At 35.7% G+C, this 18,222-nt stretch overlaps 1 protein-coding gene across 1 annotated transcript in view; it reads right to left on the bottom strand.

The window, feature by feature from the left end:
• The window catches only part of MPDZ (multiple PDZ domain crumbs cell polarity complex component), a 171,370-nt gene that overhangs the window by 92,504 nt on the left and 60,644 nt on the right, over positions 1–18,222 (bottom strand). Inside the window, exons 5-12 of the mRNA XM_090274100.1 lie at positions 16,648–16,857; positions 16,051–16,190; positions 12,047–12,260; positions 10,967–11,095; positions 9,000–9,194; positions 6,317–6,431; positions 5,886–5,974; positions 28–211 (exon numbers count right to left, since the gene is read on the bottom strand). Of these exons, the coding sequence (XP_090130226.1) occupies positions 28–211; positions 5,886–5,974; positions 6,317–6,431; positions 9,000–9,194; positions 10,967–11,095; positions 12,047–12,260; positions 16,051–16,190; positions 16,648–16,857 (1,276 nt within the window). The remainder of the gene's footprint in view (positions 1–27; positions 212–5,885; positions 5,975–6,316; positions 6,432–8,999; positions 9,195–10,966; positions 11,096–12,046; positions 12,261–16,050; positions 16,191–16,647; positions 16,858–18,222) is intronic.

The following is an 18,222-nucleotide window of genomic DNA, read 5'->3' as shown; positions in this document are numbered from 1 at the left end:
CTGGCAGCCGGATTAACTTGGCATTACCTTTGCTTACGCTGGCATTAACAGGAGACAAAATTCCATCTTTTGTGCCATCGTCCCTTGACATGAGCTCAGCTTCCTGCTTTGTCCCTCTCCTCATTAGCGTCAGGTGCACAGTTTGTCCTGTGTGTCGCAACACCTCCACTGCTTGTTGATTGGTAAAGCCCTGAAGGTTTGTGCCATCTACCTGGTAAGAACAGGGCATGTTAAAGAAATAAATGGATATTTGTATTACCAATTCGCCAAATGCATATTTAGTGTCTGTTAATGTAAAAAAGAATGGGGAGTGAATAATCCCCTAACTGGGGAACGGACTAACACCTGTTCACTAGACTCCTCAGGAGGGTTTTGTTTACTGGCTCAATACAGATCGTGGGGCCTCATTTCTAGAAATCATGAGTCAATAGTTCTAGGGTGGGGCCCAGTCTTCTATACCTCTTAAAACATTCTTCTACATTCCTCAGGTGATCCTGATGCACAGTCAACTTTGGAACTCAGTTACACAGGGTATAAAAGTATAGAAGACAGTTACAAAAGTGGTCAATGGGAGTGCTAATATTTTCTAAAATCATACACACATACACATATGCTTTAAAAAGAAAAGAATTACAACAAAATTGCATTCCTTTTTACTTCTTTGCCCCTTCAAAAAAAAGTATGCAATTTTCCCTTTTTCTAGTTCAAAACACTTGAAGAGTTCAAAACACTTTAAGATGCCCCTCTGAGCATTCCAAACAGAAGATATGATCTTGTAACCCTGCTAGCCTCTCACAAGCATACCTCAGAGCAATGCTCCAATTTCTCTCTCTGAATGGTTTGGAAGGGCCTGTGGCAACCTCACCTCCATCACCATTCTCACCCTGAATGAAGTGCCTATTACTCTGCCCTCCAGCCTCAAAGGGCTCATTTCCATTTCTTGGACCTCAGAGCTCCCTTCAGCAATGAGATCTCTGCAAGTTCTGCTCCCAAGGTGCAGACTCTCTGGACAACCAAAGTGTCCTTCCATAGATGACTGGATAAAGAAGATGTGGTACATATATGTAATGGAATACTCTTCAGCCATAAGAAAAGATGAAATACTGCCATTTGAGACAATATGGACAGATCTTGAAATGTCACGCTAAGTGAAATAGTTAGACATAAAAAGTTAAGAACCATATGATTTCACTATGATTTCACTATGATTTCACTCATATGAGGAATATAAAACTGACAGTAACAAGAAAGAAAAACAAAAAGTCACAGACACAAATGAAAATAGTATAGTGGTTACCAGAGGGAAGAGGGGTTAAGGGAGTAGTCGAGAGTAGTCATCCCAAAAAATTTAGTTAAAAATGAAAAAGAAAATAGTGGCATACAAAATTCAATGCTAAGAAATAAAACAATTCTAATCTAAATACTATTACAGCAAAACAAACATTTTAACTCTTAGTTTATAAAAGACATAAAGATGTATGTAATAAAGTTGTTGGTAACAGTAAACAACTGTAAACAACTGTCCATTAATAATGACTGTTTAAATATACTGCAACAGATCTATATGTTTTGATAATGATTATTCCTCCCAGGTACTATATGTCTAAGTAAAACAAAATATTAAAAAATATATGAACAAATATATATATAAAGCCCTATTTAAATACAGATACATGGATACTTTACTTTCTGGAATTTTAAAACATAGACCATTAATAATGGTTACTATGAGAAGGTTTTTTTAAAAACTATGTTCAAATTTTATATTCTTTCACTTCAAGGACAAAAGTTAATCTAAATTAAATAAACATGTTATTTACACTCAGGGTAGTGAAGGAGAAAAACATTTGCAAAAATCTATCTTGATGTTCCATAAAAATTCTTAAATTGCATAGAACTTAGGCTGAAAGTTTTTAATTACAAAATATTTTTATTGTTCAACTCTCAAAATTAGTTTCATTAGAAAAACAAATGTATATGATTTTGTTTACTTAATAGCAATAAAATACAAATATGTAAAGAAAAAACACATTTTCCTTTATTTTCAAAACTTGATGACCTAAATTTAAAAATATATTTCTTACCCAAATGTCAGAGATGGTAGTAGCACAGATTAAATTGCTATAATGGAATAATCATAGATTTTTAAACCCAGACTTAAGTTCAAATTTCTCAGTATCTTCATCTGTAATATGGGAACAACGATACTTCCCAAAATTAAAGTACACAGCACTTTGTACTGGGAAGATACTCAGCAGCTGGCATTAATATTAAAAAGAGTGAAGAAGTGATAAATAAACATGAAAATCCCAAGCCTTCATGGGAGCAGTTTTTGTTCACTATTAGTCCCATCATACGTAGGAGACAAGGTCACCCACGTCTATACCAGGGGCCAGGCCAGTGCTGGTTCCTCGTTATTGGAGGAAGAGAGTTAAGATGTGGCTTCAGATCCAATGGTGCCACTGACAAGACTGCAGTGGAAATAGGTGCTATGGCAGCAAGAGATATAAAAATTAACAGGAACAATTATGGGGTGAAATACTAGTTGGAACAACTAAAAAAAAACACAGCTCCTTAGCATACTCAGTTAGCTGTCCAAGCCCTCATCCAAAGCCTGTACCTATAAGTATAGCAAGTCACAGAATATCAAAGGCAACATTTGACACCTTTCCATATTTACATGCCTATTTAATATTTTAATCAATCATAACCCCATATTGCTTTCAGCTAGTATTATGTATATTAATCTAAAAAGAGTGAGTATATATATTTTTATCTAATGACAAGTTTGTCAACTTAAAAATAGAGTCCTTTTGTCAAGTAATGCTTAAATAATGATACATAAAGTAGGGGAAAATATATTCATTCATTCTATTCCCTTTCCCTGTAAGGTCTATAGTGAAACCCTAGGGGTCCACAGAGAACAATTTGTGAAACAGGAATCCTATAACAAAAAAGTTTTAATGTTACAAACAACACTTTCTCAAAATAGTAAGAAATAATTTCTTAATCTTCCCACCATCACAACAATTACAAGATAAAAAGAGTACAGCTCCAAATAGCTGTTACCACCCCCCCAAAAAAAAGAGAGAAAAAAAAAAATACAGCTGCTGTGAAAACACAACTGGTGTGAAGAACTTTACTATCAGTATCTCAATAGTCCACAAGATGGTGATATTTTGCACTAAATTAATGCATAATCAAAAGCATTTCAAGATATTCCCTAAGAGTTTAAGGTGCTTCTAAGAATGTTGCTAAAAATCAGAAATCAGAACATTGATGCTGGTAAAGGCAAGTGATTTTATTGAAAACAAGAAACCATTTCCTTTATCACTGCCCCTGCCTAAGCAAAATTGTATTTGAGGATCTACTTACATAAGAATGAAAATAATGACAAGGTGGAGGGAAGCATGGTGATACACTTATAATATGTAATCATTTTGGGCCCTTAATAAATATCTGCTTAATTAACTTACATTGCATTTATGTGCAAAGTATTATACCAAGTATTTAAAATAAATCACTCATTTGTCACTCATGTGTTTTCCTAAAAACCATACAAGGGTCGTTTCCTTATCCTAGTTTTGTAGGTGAAAGAAGTTTGCTAAACAGTTAAACATAAAGTTATAATTGGATTCAGTGACTCCACTCCTAATTATATACTCAAGAATTGAAAACATACGTCTACACAAAAACTGGTACATAAAAGTTCATAGAGGCATTATCTGCCAAAAGGTGGAAACAACACAAATATTCATGAACCTTAGAATGAGTAAATAAAATGTGGAATATCCATACAATGGAATATCATTCAAGCTACAACATGGATGAACCTTCAAAACATTATGCTAAGCAAAAGCAGCCAATAACGTAAGAACACTTATTGTATGATTCCATTACATTTTATACAGAAAATAGATGGATGGTTGTCTAGGGCTGGGAGGATAGGGGAATTAGGGAGTAACTGCTAATATGTATGAGGCTTCTTTTTAGGGTAATGACATGTTCTAAAGTTGATTGTGATAATTGATGCACACTGAATATACAAAAACTACTGAATTATACACTTTAAATGGGTAAATTGTTATGTGAATTATATCTCAACAAAGCAAATTTAAAAAAAAACATTCTAATGGGTTACAATATACAACATAGGGAAAAAAGTAGTAGCTTTGTTTTCAATTTTTAATTCAGTATCAGATATGGATTTAGAGTTTGTATCTATTCACTCTCCCTCTCTTTCCTCCAAAATAAAACACTAAAAGAAGTTAATTTTAATTGTATGTTAAAATGGAGATATCATGGGGAAAATTCACTCCCAGGACAGCCAGTTTAGGTGGCAAGCAACACTTGATTTTTATAGTAGATTTCAAGAGATGAACAGGTGTAGTTAGGAGCTTTAAGAAATTAAGTCCAAGAACTCAGAGAGCTGTAATGTAGAAGCAAATGGCAGAGATAAAGGAGACTTCTACTTTTTCTGTTAAATTGTGGTAGAAAACACAACATAAAATTTACCATCTTAACCATTTCTAAGTGTATAGTTCAGACGTGTTAACTATATTCACACTGTCATACAACAGATCTTCAGGTGTTTTTATCTTGCAAGATGAAACTCTACACCCATTAACAATAGTTCCCTATTTCCCTTCCACCCAGCCCCTCACAAAAACCATTCTACTTTCTGCTTCCGAGTTTGACTGCTCTAGGCATTCATATATGTGGAACCACACAGTACTCGCCCTTTTGTGAGTGGATTATTTCGCTTAGCATAATGTCCTCAAGGTTCATCTATGTTGTAGGATGTGGCAGAATTTCCTTCTTTATATCACTAAATAATTTTCCCTTGCATAATATCACATTTTGTTAATCCATTCATCTGTCAGTGGACATCTGAATCTCTATGTCATCTTAGCTATTGTGAATAATGCTGCTATGAACAAGGACTCCTCTATTTCAACATTCTACTTCCTTACTATTATTTAGTATCCCAAGGAAACAACAGAGACTTAATTAAGCATAAACACACACATATTAAGATAAATTGGCATTCCCAAAATATTAAAATATGTTTGAGGACAGAAAGAACCCATCGTTACAAAGGTTTAGGAAACACTGTATTAAAAGAGTTGAGTAAGTTTCTCTATTGCAGAACTTTTCAGTCTTTGGTTTTTCAATGTGAATTGTGAATCTGTGAGAGAATAGACCCCCTGCAGTTTTTCCTAAAGTTGCTAATCAGGAAGTCCCTGCAGCAGGGTCTTTTGGATTTGAGTTCTAACGAGGAGTTATGTAGTCCCTTTTCCACTCAACACTGAACTGAAAATTAGACTCTTTTGTATACTGCCTTGAATAGCACATATGTTCAGAACATACTGATGTTACTACAGTAACAATGATGGGCTTGATCTAATTAGAAAGGTTGGATATTTTTTTTGTTCTTGTATATTCTTAGAGCTAAGCATAGCCCTGGTCATTAAGTCAACAAGAGCAGTGTCATTCTGCTAATGTGAAAAAGGAAATGCATCCCAAATTCAGATTCAAGTAAACTAAAGGTTATGACATCTGGTCTTTGTAGTGTCTGCCACTAAAGTGTAACTATGATAGTAATGGACTAAAGTATAACTATAATATTAATGTCACAACCAAAAGTCAGATGTTTCAGAAATTATTAAAGAATGAAGTCCTACCTTTAGAACTAAAATCAGTATTCAATGCTCTTACTTTCACAAAACAATAAAATTGGTCATTGTAATGAGAGCAGAGAGCCTTAACTCATCAAAGCCAGCTAGTGTACTGAGCTAAATGTAATACTCAAACCTGAGTAAACTAGGAGAATGCATCTTTCAACCATGAAAATTAACAAAAGTAAAATTAAATGTGTTACTTACTGCTATGATCTGGTCTCCAATTTGGATTCTTCCATCGTGTTCAACAGCACTGCTCTTTGTAATGCTCTTTACAAAGATTCCTGAAGGTTCTAAAATTAAGAAGTTTTATTTTTACTATTTACAAAGATCACGCAAATAATAAATGATATCCATCCTCCATGTCCAAATATGAAGTCCAATTCTGAACAAATATAAATTAACAAGCCACACAAACAAAATCAGTAATAGAAACTTAAGCTAGAGAATAAGACAATAATTTTGTCGCTCTTAAATATAAAACTGGAATCACATACATAATTATTCCTAGAAATGTTTTCAATCTGTTTACCCAACAATATAAAAATACCTAACATTGAGTCAGTATTTCATAAGATAGCTATATTAGAGGCAATTATCAAGTTAAAAAATAAAATATTAATGTTTAAAACTACCTAGTTTTTTATCTCCAATGTAACCAGCAATGGTAATTCCTAATCCTTGGACATTTTTAGTGAGTTCTACATCAAATGTCTCGCTCTCTTCACTTTTCTGAGTGGAAGCATCAACCTAAAATAAAATTGATAAATAAATACACAGAAAAATAAATGTTTAAACAAACAAGATAAGCTCAAAAAGCTACAACCTTTATTTCGAAATAATAAGTTATAATTAGTTGCAGAAACCTCTGCACAGGATTCGAGTATAGATTACCCCTTCAGTCTTGATAACATGGACTAGCATCACATTTGTACTAAAAAGATATGTCAGCAGTAATGCTGAACACATGCCCTTGTCATAGATATACATTATTGTTTGTGTATACACAACTTTAAAATTCAAATAATTTATTAAAAAACTCTACTTTCAGAGATGGCTTATATTCATTTTTGAAGGAGTTAGGAGGCTGAAGGAACTCATGTTTTGAATTCAGATCAACAAGTTCAAATCTAGCTTTGCTACTAAATCTTTCTAAGCAACACTTTGTTCAACTGTCTACCAAAAACAAGAATACATAGTGTGTCCAGCTAACATTTACTGAGAAGTTTCTGTTTAACAGGCAGTCAACATGCCTTAATTCATTTACTACTTAGAACAAACCTTTGAGGTAGGCACCATTACTGTCAGTTTTTCTCTGGGGAAACTGAAGAACATAAACTTTTTCAAGGACAAACAGTAAGCGTTCTAGTAGAGGCAGAATTCAAATGCAGATAGGTTGGTTGCAGAAACCCTGCTCTTAAATGCTATGTCCTATGTAAAATCCCTAGTGGAATGTAAAGGCCACTGTATCTATTCAGGACATGTTGCTGCTATTACTATCCTAAGTTGATAGTTGATTCTAACATCATGAATATGACAATACAGCCTTCAGACATATTATTAATAAATTGATGATTTAAGAAATCAGTGAAATTCACCAATGAGCTATTTAAAATGGCCCCTGTATTTGTTTTGTATATTCATACTTTAATTTAAAAGCTATTTATAAGGAAAGTATGCCTTTCTGCTATGACTTTCTTCAGTCCACCAATGATAGCTGAAGGCAGTTTTTGCTAACATGTATCACTGTTATTAATTATATATTAGCTTAAAGGGCAAGAGTCCCTGAATTAAGCATTAGTAGGCGAGTGCGCTAAGTTCTCAGTGAGCTACTGGTATTATATACTGATGTCGTGTCAGCAGATTCCACAGAGAACCCGAAGAAGATCACAACAGAATGAAGGTTAAGAGTTGGAATGGACGTGCTGTCTGGGTCTGGCTAGTAATGTTCTTTGATTCTCTTTAAGTAAACTCTTGACTTTATCTCACTGACAGTCCACCTAAATGAGATATAATTTTATGGTGAAGTTTCATTTAGTTTTTCTCACTGCACATAATTATCTGTGCAAACTTAGCAAAAAGTTTAAAGTTTAGATAATTACAAGAAAATGACAGGATGAAATCTGCTTCAATGGAAACAAATGTGTTTTCTATTTTTAATAAGACTTATGCGAGTGCTATTTTAGAGGGTGGCAATTTGACTATCGAATAGTTTTAAAAGGGGCACAAGCTTCAGAAATGATGATATGCACAGAATAGATATTTTTCTAAGCTTTCAATTACATCAAGTGGTTCTTGGTATTGCATTCATTTATATATTGCTGAATAAAATGTTTTTGTTTACCACAAAGAATGCCACTTAAATACTTACATAAACAAGCTTTCTTGCTTTACTTCTGCAAAAAATAGCAACCACACTCAATCCTAAAAACAACAGATTCATGGAAATTTCAAGTGTCCTAATAGTTTCAGAGGGCTTGTGGAGGTTATAATAGTAAAAAAAGAATTTAAAGCAACTGGTTAGAAAACACTTCAATAGAAAAAAAATCATATAGATGCATTTAGATCTATGAGAAAGGAATGCAGGGCTTACATTTGCTATAAAGCTTATCTAAAAATTGAGTGTGATTCTCTTCTTTAATATTTAAGAGATTTCTAGAAAAATGGTTTTTTTGACACTTTATCCACTCTAGCTATCTTGTGACCTGAACTATGTGTGATAACCACATTCTAATAATTCTGAAATTGTTTAGCTTGTTTCATATCAAGTTAAAAATAGAGATGGAATGCTATACATATGAACAAAGCTTTTGTTGTAACCTCAAAAGCATAGCTTATATTTAAAATTTATAACTGGGTCAAGAACAGTGACTGCTCATTACAAATCTGATTATAGTGGTGTGACATACCTTAAAACAATAATATTAAAAGATTTTAGTGAACTTTATTCATCACCACCACCTCCAAAATAAAGACACTAAAAGGAAAGCTGTTGTAAGGGAATTATTAAAACTTATAGCCCACCTCACAGAGAACCTTCTAAGTAAAAGACCTAAACGTCTTAGGTATTAGTAGCAAGTAATTCTTTAAAACTTTTCCATACTGAAAAATGTTATCCTTATAAATGTGCTACTTAGAGAAAAACAAAATAGTCATCCAGAATTCTTCACACAATCTATTTTTCATTCAAATTCTATATTGAATTTTGTTTCATTTTGTATCATTAAAATATAAATATTAATAAAATAATTTCAAAATAAATATCCTGTCATTTTAGCGCTATTGTCTATGACTTCCCCCACCGTTTAACCTACTTACCCGCATCTCTGGTGTAGATGATGGGGATGAGGACACAGCAGGTGCTGCTGCCTCTTCTATGGCACCTCTCGCAATCACCAGTTTCACTCTGTTTCCACACTGCCTGAGGACCTGTGCTACTTGCTCACTGCTCATTCCTGCTAGATCTGTGTCACCAATCTTTAGAATGTGGTCTCCACTGCATAATCGCCCATGCTGAAGAAAAAGAGATTGTTTTAAAAGGCTTTATTATTATTACCTTCATCAGAGAACTAAGTGAGGGAAAAGGAATAATAATAATAATAATAATAATAATAATAATAATAATAATAAAACAATGACATGAAATACCAATCATAGGACACTAAATACGTGATTTAAACTTGTTAAGTAACTAAAATTCACAAATATTCCTTAAAAGTTCAGTATGACCTTTTCAATTTGATTTCTAACCACTAGATGCAAGAAAATAGTAAGCCTTTTTTTTTTTTTTTTTTAGGTATAGAAGGAGAAAATACCAGTAAGCAAAGACAAAGTATAAGTAACTATATGAATACATATTGCTCAAAATATGGTATGAATCACAGGAAAGCACTGAATTAGTATCATATCTCTTTGCCTTGCCAGTTAAGTTATAAATATTTCTAAAGGTTTCACATTTGCAGACAAAATCATAGTGAGATAAAAAGCCAGACAGATAAGGGGAGTGAAAAGCAGTATTATAAGCCTCCATAAAAACAGTGGCCACTAGAATTTTGTGCAGTGATGAAAATGTTCTGCATTGTCCAACACGGCAGCTACAAGCAGCATGTGGCTTGTCTAACTGAAAAACCGAATTTATAATTTTATTTAATTTTAATTAATTTGAATTTGAATTTAAAGGTGACATGTGTCAATTACACACAGTATTGGGCACTGCAGCTCTATACTGAAGATAAAGTTTATTTATCACAAGCCTATCAGCTAGGGGAATTTCAATGATGTGGATATATACTGGCTAGTATTTAAAAGAAACAAAATTTGCAAACTGTTGTGTTACTGTCAATACCTCTTTTGATAAGGCTGCCAATAAATCTGACTTTCATTTATGAATATGACAACTATTTGATAAATCTGATTCCTAACTTCAACTATACATGCAAAAGCAAATATCTTTATAAACAAAATGTTATAATCAGGTCCAAAGACACGTACATTAGCAATAAAGTATTCCCTCACTTATCACGGGTATTACGTTCTAGATCCCCCTGCGAAGTAGGAACCTTACATTTATTCTACACTCTTAAATCTGTGTAACTTTAACAACATACGTATACAGTACCGCAAAATCCCACGATATAGCAAAAAGTCCACGATAAATAATTAAATATAATACTTTTTAAAATCCAGTGATACAGGGAGGCTGCAATAAGTGAACCGCGATATAGCAAGGGACTACTGTACTAGACTAATTAAAATAAATCATAACAAATAACTACCATTTTCTTACATATATTCCAACATGTCACATGGCATAAATGGCAATTCATTAATCAACTACTCTAAGTGATAAAAACAGACTGTGCTTCACATACAAAGATGACACCAGTGACGCATCACTAAATGGAAAAGATGAATCTTATTTTTTACCTACTATAATGAAGTATTCTTTCTTCAATAATATCTTGAGACCATAAAAGTGTTGACTAGGTTTATAAATATGATTTATTATCATAAAATAAAGCACTGCTACCTCTACAATGATCAAAACCATAACCTAAGCTTTAGTCTGTGGGTCTATGACTTTAACTTAATACTGTTCCCATTTGAAAGGTATTTCTTCCCAGGTCTAAGAAAACAGATTAGGGGTTGCACAACAAACAGAAGATTCTATTTCAGCTTCTTTGGTATTATTGAAGGCCAAAGTTTCTAATTTCTGGCAGATAATGTAAAAGATGAAGCCATGCTATTTGATAAAACAGTGTAAAGACATGTTGGAAGTAGGTTACCTGATCAGCCACTCCTCCAGGCAGAATGGTCTTCACTATCACACCAGTTGCTTTTCCTCCAACAATGCCAAACCCCAGACCAGATCCATCATTCACCAATTCAATAGTTTCCACATGCTGCCAGTGAACCTGAAAACAAAGCTCCTATAAGCACCTGAAAAAACTTATGAAAAACTAAAATTTTCATTACAGCTGAGATTTTTATGAATATTATTTTGTGAGTAGTATTAAAGAATTGATCTCAAACATAAAAATGAGCCTTAAGAATATGTCCCTTTTATTTAGTACATTTCCCTTTCAACAGACTGTTACTGCATAATCATTCTCAAATTATCAATACATCATTATAGTGACCACATTTAACCAGGTAAAGATATTGATGATTTGTAAGATCCTTTGTAGAACATTTTTTAAAAAGAAAAAGATGGAGGGAAAAACTTCTACCTATCAAAAATGTTTTCTTCATAATCCTGTCTTGCATGATTCCAAATTAGATGACTTCTTAGAGTCACCAACAGCTAACTAAAACAATAATACAGGGTAGGACACAGGCAGGTTTACAGTTTGACAGTGGCGGAGCGGGTTTGCGGGGAGGCAGGGCAGTGGAGAGCCACAAGGAAAAAATTAGGACAACTGTGATAGAAAAACAATTAAAAATAAATTTATAGAAAAGAAGATCATACAATAATAAATAAATAAAAACACAAGAATGAACTTTGTATGTCATGTACTCACAACTATAGAGCTACTATTGCCCCACCCTGTAAAATCTACAATTTACAGGGAAAATCAAGATTATATCTGTCTCCAGATAGCCAATTTTGTTACAGGACTAAATTTTTTTTTTTTGCATTTGATGGATGCTGTCAAATAAAAAATAAACTTCATAAAAATAGTGAAAATTGTTTTAGAAGCCAGAAGCTTCAGCATAATTAAATAACAAATATTCCAGGCTAGGAAAAAAAGAATAAAAAGGCAAAAACTCAAGAAAGACAAAGAAACTAAGGAACTGGAACCTGTAGAAAAACAAAAAGACTGGAAAAATATGTTCTGCTCCTTGTGAACACCTTATGTACTCACCGGATTAGAGTGAGCTGAAATTGTGCTGGCCGCAGATGGGGACCTGGAAATGATGGGGCTGATGAGTTGAGGCAGTGAGCCTCTGGCAATAATTAGCTGGACATTATCTTTGGCTTTCTGTAAGATGCTGATAGCCTGCTGATGTGTAATTGTCTGATCAAGTGCCTGTCCATTGATAGCAAGGATCTGATCAGTTTCCTTCAATCTTCCATCTCTATCAAGAATGAAAAAGGGGGTAAAAGACATCTGAGAGCGCCTAAAACAATAACAGCTTTTCTGGAATATATTTTCAGGTTACTTTAATTCTGTTTCTAATGTCCACAGATTTATACTTTATATTTCTTAATTTTTGGCACTTCTATATTTAAAAACATTTATTTGACTTCCGGCCAAGATGGAGATGTAGACAGACACGCTGCGTCTCCCTCCACAACTAAGAAGGAATACAACTACCTCAAAACTAGAAACAACTAGAAATTTCAGAAAATCAAACTGCATGGAAGTCCAGCAAACAAAGATATAAAAAAGAAATACTCATCCAGATAGGTAGGAGGGGCGGAGTCGGGGTGGAGAAGAGGCAGTGTGGTGGCGGCAGCAGCAGCAGTGGCAGCGGCGGGCCAGCAGAAAGCGCTGTCACACACATTTTAACAAGTCAGGAGGGACACCTGGGGAACATTCCCAGCTCCTCACTGGACTTCGCAGCTCACGATCCCAGCACCAGAGAAAATCAAGTCTCATTGCTTTTGACTGTGCAAACCAGTGGGGTTGGGGTGGAGGCAGAAACTACCGGTCTCAGCAGAATCCGCTTGTTTAAAGGGCCCCCATGGTCCTAGAACATCCACAGATCCACCCACTCTGGGAACAACGGCCAGGGCAACAGCTAGAGGGGCACCAGTCCGGTGCGGAAGTGGGAGAGGTGCCTGGATAAGAGGCAAGTGCTAGGGAGGCAGCACTGTTCCCTCTCGGACCCCTCCCCCACATACAGTGCCACAACGTGGTGAAACAGGTCACCCTGGACTGAACGAGTACCTAAGGCTCCGCCCCTTACAACGTAACAGGAGCGACAGCTCTACCTGGGACATGGAGGCAAACAAACACAGGGGCCTGTCAGAATGAGGAGACAGAGAAGTATGGCCCAAAAGCCGGAATGGATCAAGGTTCCAGTGGGAAAACTAAGTGACAAGGAGATAGCCAACCTAACAAATGAGGAGATAGACAACCTAACGGATGCAGAATTCAAAACACTGGTGATAAAGATGCTCACAGGCTTGATAAATATGCTTGAGTATGGCAAACACATAACAGAAGAAGTGAAGGCTAAGCTAAGCAAAATGAAGAAAAATCCACACAAAACCAATGCTGAACGGAAGAAAACCAGGGTTCAAATCAATGATTTGGAACATAAGGAAGAAAAAAACAGTCAACCAGTGCAGAACAAGGAAGCAAGAATTGAAAAAAATGAGGAAAACTTCCCAAGTTTTGCAAAGGAGATGGACATACAGGTTCAGGAAGCACGGAGGGTCCCAGGCGAGCTGGACCCAGAGGGGACCACACCAGGACGCATCATAATTGAGATGCCAAAGGTGAAAGATAAAGACAGAGTCCTGGGGGTAGCAAGAGAGAGGCGGAGAGTTGCCTAGAGGGGAATGCCTATAGGACTATCATCTGATTTCTCAGAAGATACTTTGCAGGCAGGAAGGGACTGGCAAGTAGTATTCAATGTGATGAAAGGCAACCTGCAACCAGGATTACTCTATGGAGCAAGGCTATCATTTAGAATGGAAGGGCAGATGAAGTGCTTCCAAGACAAGGTGAAGCTAAAGGAGTTCATCATCACCAAGCCATTATTATATGAAATGTCAAAGGGACTTACTTAAGAAAAAGAAGATCAAAACTATGAACACTAAAAGGACAACAAACTCACAACTCTCAACAACTGAATCTAAAAAATAAAAACAAAATCCAACTAAGCAAACCAGAATAGGAACAGAATCATAGGTATGGGGATCATTTGGAGGGTTATCATCTGGAGTGGGGAGGGAGAGAAATGGGGAAATGGTGCAGGGACTAAGAAGCATAATCAATTGGTACGAAATAGACAGTGGGATGTTAAGAATAATATAGGAAAGGGTGAAGTGAAAGAACTTATACGCACAATCCATGGACATGAACTAAGGGGGGTGGTATTGCTGGAGGGAAGGTGGGTATTGGGCAGAGGAGAGCAAAGGGGAAAAAATTGATACTACTGTAACAACATAATCAATAAAATATACTTAAAGAATCAGAGAAGGAAAACTCTGACTCCAAAAAACCTCCGCTGCCTTGCGGCATACCTCTTCAGGGGAAAGGCTAAGGGAGTAAACCCCGACAGAAAATCCGGAGCCGGAGTCCCTAAGGCGGTTTGACGTTGCAGTCAACACCGGCAACTCCTGCGGCGCACCTGAAGCCAAGCTGTATTGACTCCGTCTTTCCCTTGGACCCTTCAGCTGCGAAGAGAGGGGGGGTCTGCTGCATGGGCAACAGCAGACCCTCCATATCACCCTGCCCAGGCTCTGTAGCTTCAGCTTCACTGGAGAGGACACTCCAGCGTCATCACAAGTTGTCGATTCAACACGGGAGGAGACAGATACCGTGTCACTCCCGAGTTGGACTGCACAGCCATTCTCGGCGGTGCAGATAGACTCTTAAGAAGCTACACCATCGTCTCTCGAGACGGACGGCTGCCGACGATACTTAAAGAATTTACTTTGCTCAATGTTACTAATCATCAGAGAAATGCAAATTAAAATTACAATAAGATATCACCTCACACCTGTCACAACAAGTGCTAGTGAGGATCTGGAGAAGGGGGAACCTTTCTGCACTGTTAGCAGGAATGCAGACTGGTGCATCCACTGTGGAAAGCAGTGTGGTGATACCTCTAAAATTAAAAATGGATTTGCCTTTTGACCTAGCGATCCCACTTCTGGGAATATATCTGAGGGAACCCAAAACACTAATTTGAAAGAACATAAGCATCCCTATGTTCACTACAGCATTATTTACGATCACCAAGATATGGAAACCGCCCCACTGTCCATCAGTAGTAGACGAGTGGATAAAACAACTATGGGACATTTAGATGATGGAATACTACTTAGCCATAAAAAAGAAGAAAATTTTACCCTTTGCAACAGCATGGATGAACCTGGAGAACATTACGCTAAGTGAAATAAGCCAATCAGAGAAAGACAAACACCATATGATTCCATGCATATGTGGAATCTAATGTACAAACTGAACTAACAAACAAAATAGAGACAGACTCATAGATGGAGAGCAGGATGACAGCTATGGGGGCAGCAAGACATTAGGAGGTGGAGGGATCAACAAAAAGGAAAAAGGGACTCCTGTTCATGGAAAACAGTGTGGTGACTGGGGGGGAGTATAGGGGGATCAAATGGCAATCAAAAAAGTACAATAAAAATTCCTAAAAAGCATATATTTTGGCTTCAGTTGATCCACCCCTAATCAACTCCTCCCATTTAAAAGCCCTCTTCTTTCAGCTATCCACTCAACCTACATCTTATATCTTAAATGTTCCTTATTTTCTACAAATGAAAGCAAAGAAGCATATATTTACTTGTTGCTTTGAATATATTAATATAGTTGGAATTATTATTGGCTACACTATATACATATACATATATATAGTTTTCTAAATAGTAATTTAAAAATTTAATGAAAAGGGCCCATGTACTGACACTGAGAATACTATCCTAATAAAATTTTTCTTTCCTTACTAAATCATGATTAAGTTCTGTCTATATTAAAAAGCTACTCTCTCTTCAACATGACTTACTTTTTATCATAGCAATATAACTGATACATATTTTTAGAACTGGTTAGTATCATTACATTAGAATATTTGTTTTTATTTGTTTTTGCCTCTCTAGATTCTCCCAAAGTGATCATCACCTCCTGAAAGTGGTACCAAAACCAGAGAAGCAGCCCGCCAGTCTCACCTGTGAGCCACACTGCCCTCTTGAATTTCCTGTACAAATATCCCCAGTTCTCCCCGGTTGTCACTCCTTAGTCCCACAACACTGAACCCGAGGCCTCCGCAGGGAGGTTTGAGGAGCTCAAACACTTCTACGTGGCGACCCTGTCCAGGAATCAGAGCAAGAAATAAAAAGTAAAAGCCAGTCACTGCACTTACAGTAATCTTATCAGTGGCACCATTTTGTTAAAAAGTAAATAAATAAAAATTTCAAGACAATGTTTATCCCTCATCACCTAGAATGAGACATTTTATTTATCCTGAATAATATTTCTGGGACATAAAATATAATACTCAGTTTAAATTTGTTAACTTAAAAAATGGAATAGAAAAATCTCTGAACCCCCCAAACTCACACAGAATCTTCATTTTCATTCTAATTGTTTCAGATGTTACAAACGTCATTAATAAGAATATATTTATACATTTAATAAAATATATTTTTAATGTATATTTAACATGTTATATAACATCACTTCATTAATATTCCTCAAATAATCCAAGATTTTATTAGTTTTCAGATATTGTACATTTCATCATAACAGGAAAAAAATACTCTTACCTGGGCCATATTTTTGATCAGTTGATCAAATTCATCAGAAGCATGTTTCCCATTGATGTGTGGACTACTTGAAGCTGTAAGTGCTCCCAAAATCCCATTGTTTTGGGATGATAAAAACAATTCATTTTGCACAGTAGTATTTACAGCTGGGCTGAGATGTGGAATATGGGCACATTCTACATTTGAAATTGCTGAAGTTGCAATGTTTACCTAAGAGTAATATAGAAATTAGTAACTTTGACATTCCACAAACTATTTCATAAAAAACATCCCAAGAGGAGTAATAACGAAATATATACCAAATTTCAAGCTGTACATACCCTTTAATTCAGCAACTCTATTTCAGAAATTTATTTTAAGGAGAAAATCAGAATAACACACAAAGACCTATGTATAAGGATGTGCAATGTAGCACTATTATAAGATTAAAAATATTTTTAAACTAATACTTCCAATGTTCAACTCCAGGGTGCTCATTAAAACATATGCAAAAACATACACATCCATACACACACTTTTAAGTGAAAAAGACTAATTATAGAATAATATGTATAATATAATGTACTTTCAAAAAATGTTTTATATATAAAATATCAGAAACAATATACACCAAACAACCAAGATAACACTAGTTGTCCAGAGGAGTGGGATTCCAAGGGGCCATTTACTTTCCATATTACTTGAATTTTTATAACAATGTATGTAATAAAGATTTTGATTTTCCACAAAGAGAGCTCTGGCCTTTGTCCCCAGCTCCTATGAAGTAACTTCTAAAGCCTTGGGATTTCCCAGATGATAGGAATGTTTTTGTTATGGTGTGCCCCAAAGTCACACGATATCAGATCAAATTCTGAGACTATGTTAAACTATATGGGCAAGCAATCAATCAATCATGCCCATGAAATGATGTCTGAATACAGACGTTGGACACAGAGCTCAGGTGAGCTTGCTGGGCTGGCAATACTCCATGCATACTGGCATGCCCAGATCTGGGGGAAGGGGACACTTTCTGAGGAAAATAAAAGCTTTGATTTGAAATCCTACCAGACTTTGTACTATGTGTCCCTTTGGCTAATTTTTGACCTGTATCCTTTCTGTAAAATAGACCAAAACCATGAGCTTAATAGCTTTAAGTAAGTTCTGTAGGTCATTCTCACATGAGGGCAGTTTTGGGAACCTCCTGAACTGGCAGTTGGTTCAGACATGATTCTGATCTTGTGTAGATTCTTCCCTCTAACTTGATATTTGCAGCTTAACTCCTTTGCTGTTGGTCTCAAAAGTCTTAGGCAGAGTTGTCTGTCTGGAGGACTGTGCCCTGAAACCTCAAACCTCACAGTTTGGCAAATTCCAGGTACAAAGATAAAAATAAACAATAACAAAAAATTCATTTTGGAAAAATATTCTATCATTACTTTTGTGTGCCTGTTATGGAGAGATCCAAGTTAAAGCAAAGCAATTCACAGAATAGTACAGTCAACCCTGACTTCATTTTTCTATAGGGTGACTGGAATCTAACTTTCTATCTATAATTATTTATCATAAAAGTTACAGCAACGGCGTTTTTGGATCACTCCG

Source organism: Furipterus horrens, unplaced genomic scaffold, assembly GCF_987537825.1.
Source record: "Furipterus horrens unplaced genomic scaffold, mFurHor1.1.pri manual_scaffold_4, whole genome shotgun sequence".
NCBI lineage: Eukaryota > Metazoa > Chordata > Mammalia > Chiroptera > Furipteridae > Furipterus > Furipterus horrens.
This window is presented reverse-complemented; position numbering and strand designations above follow the sequence as displayed.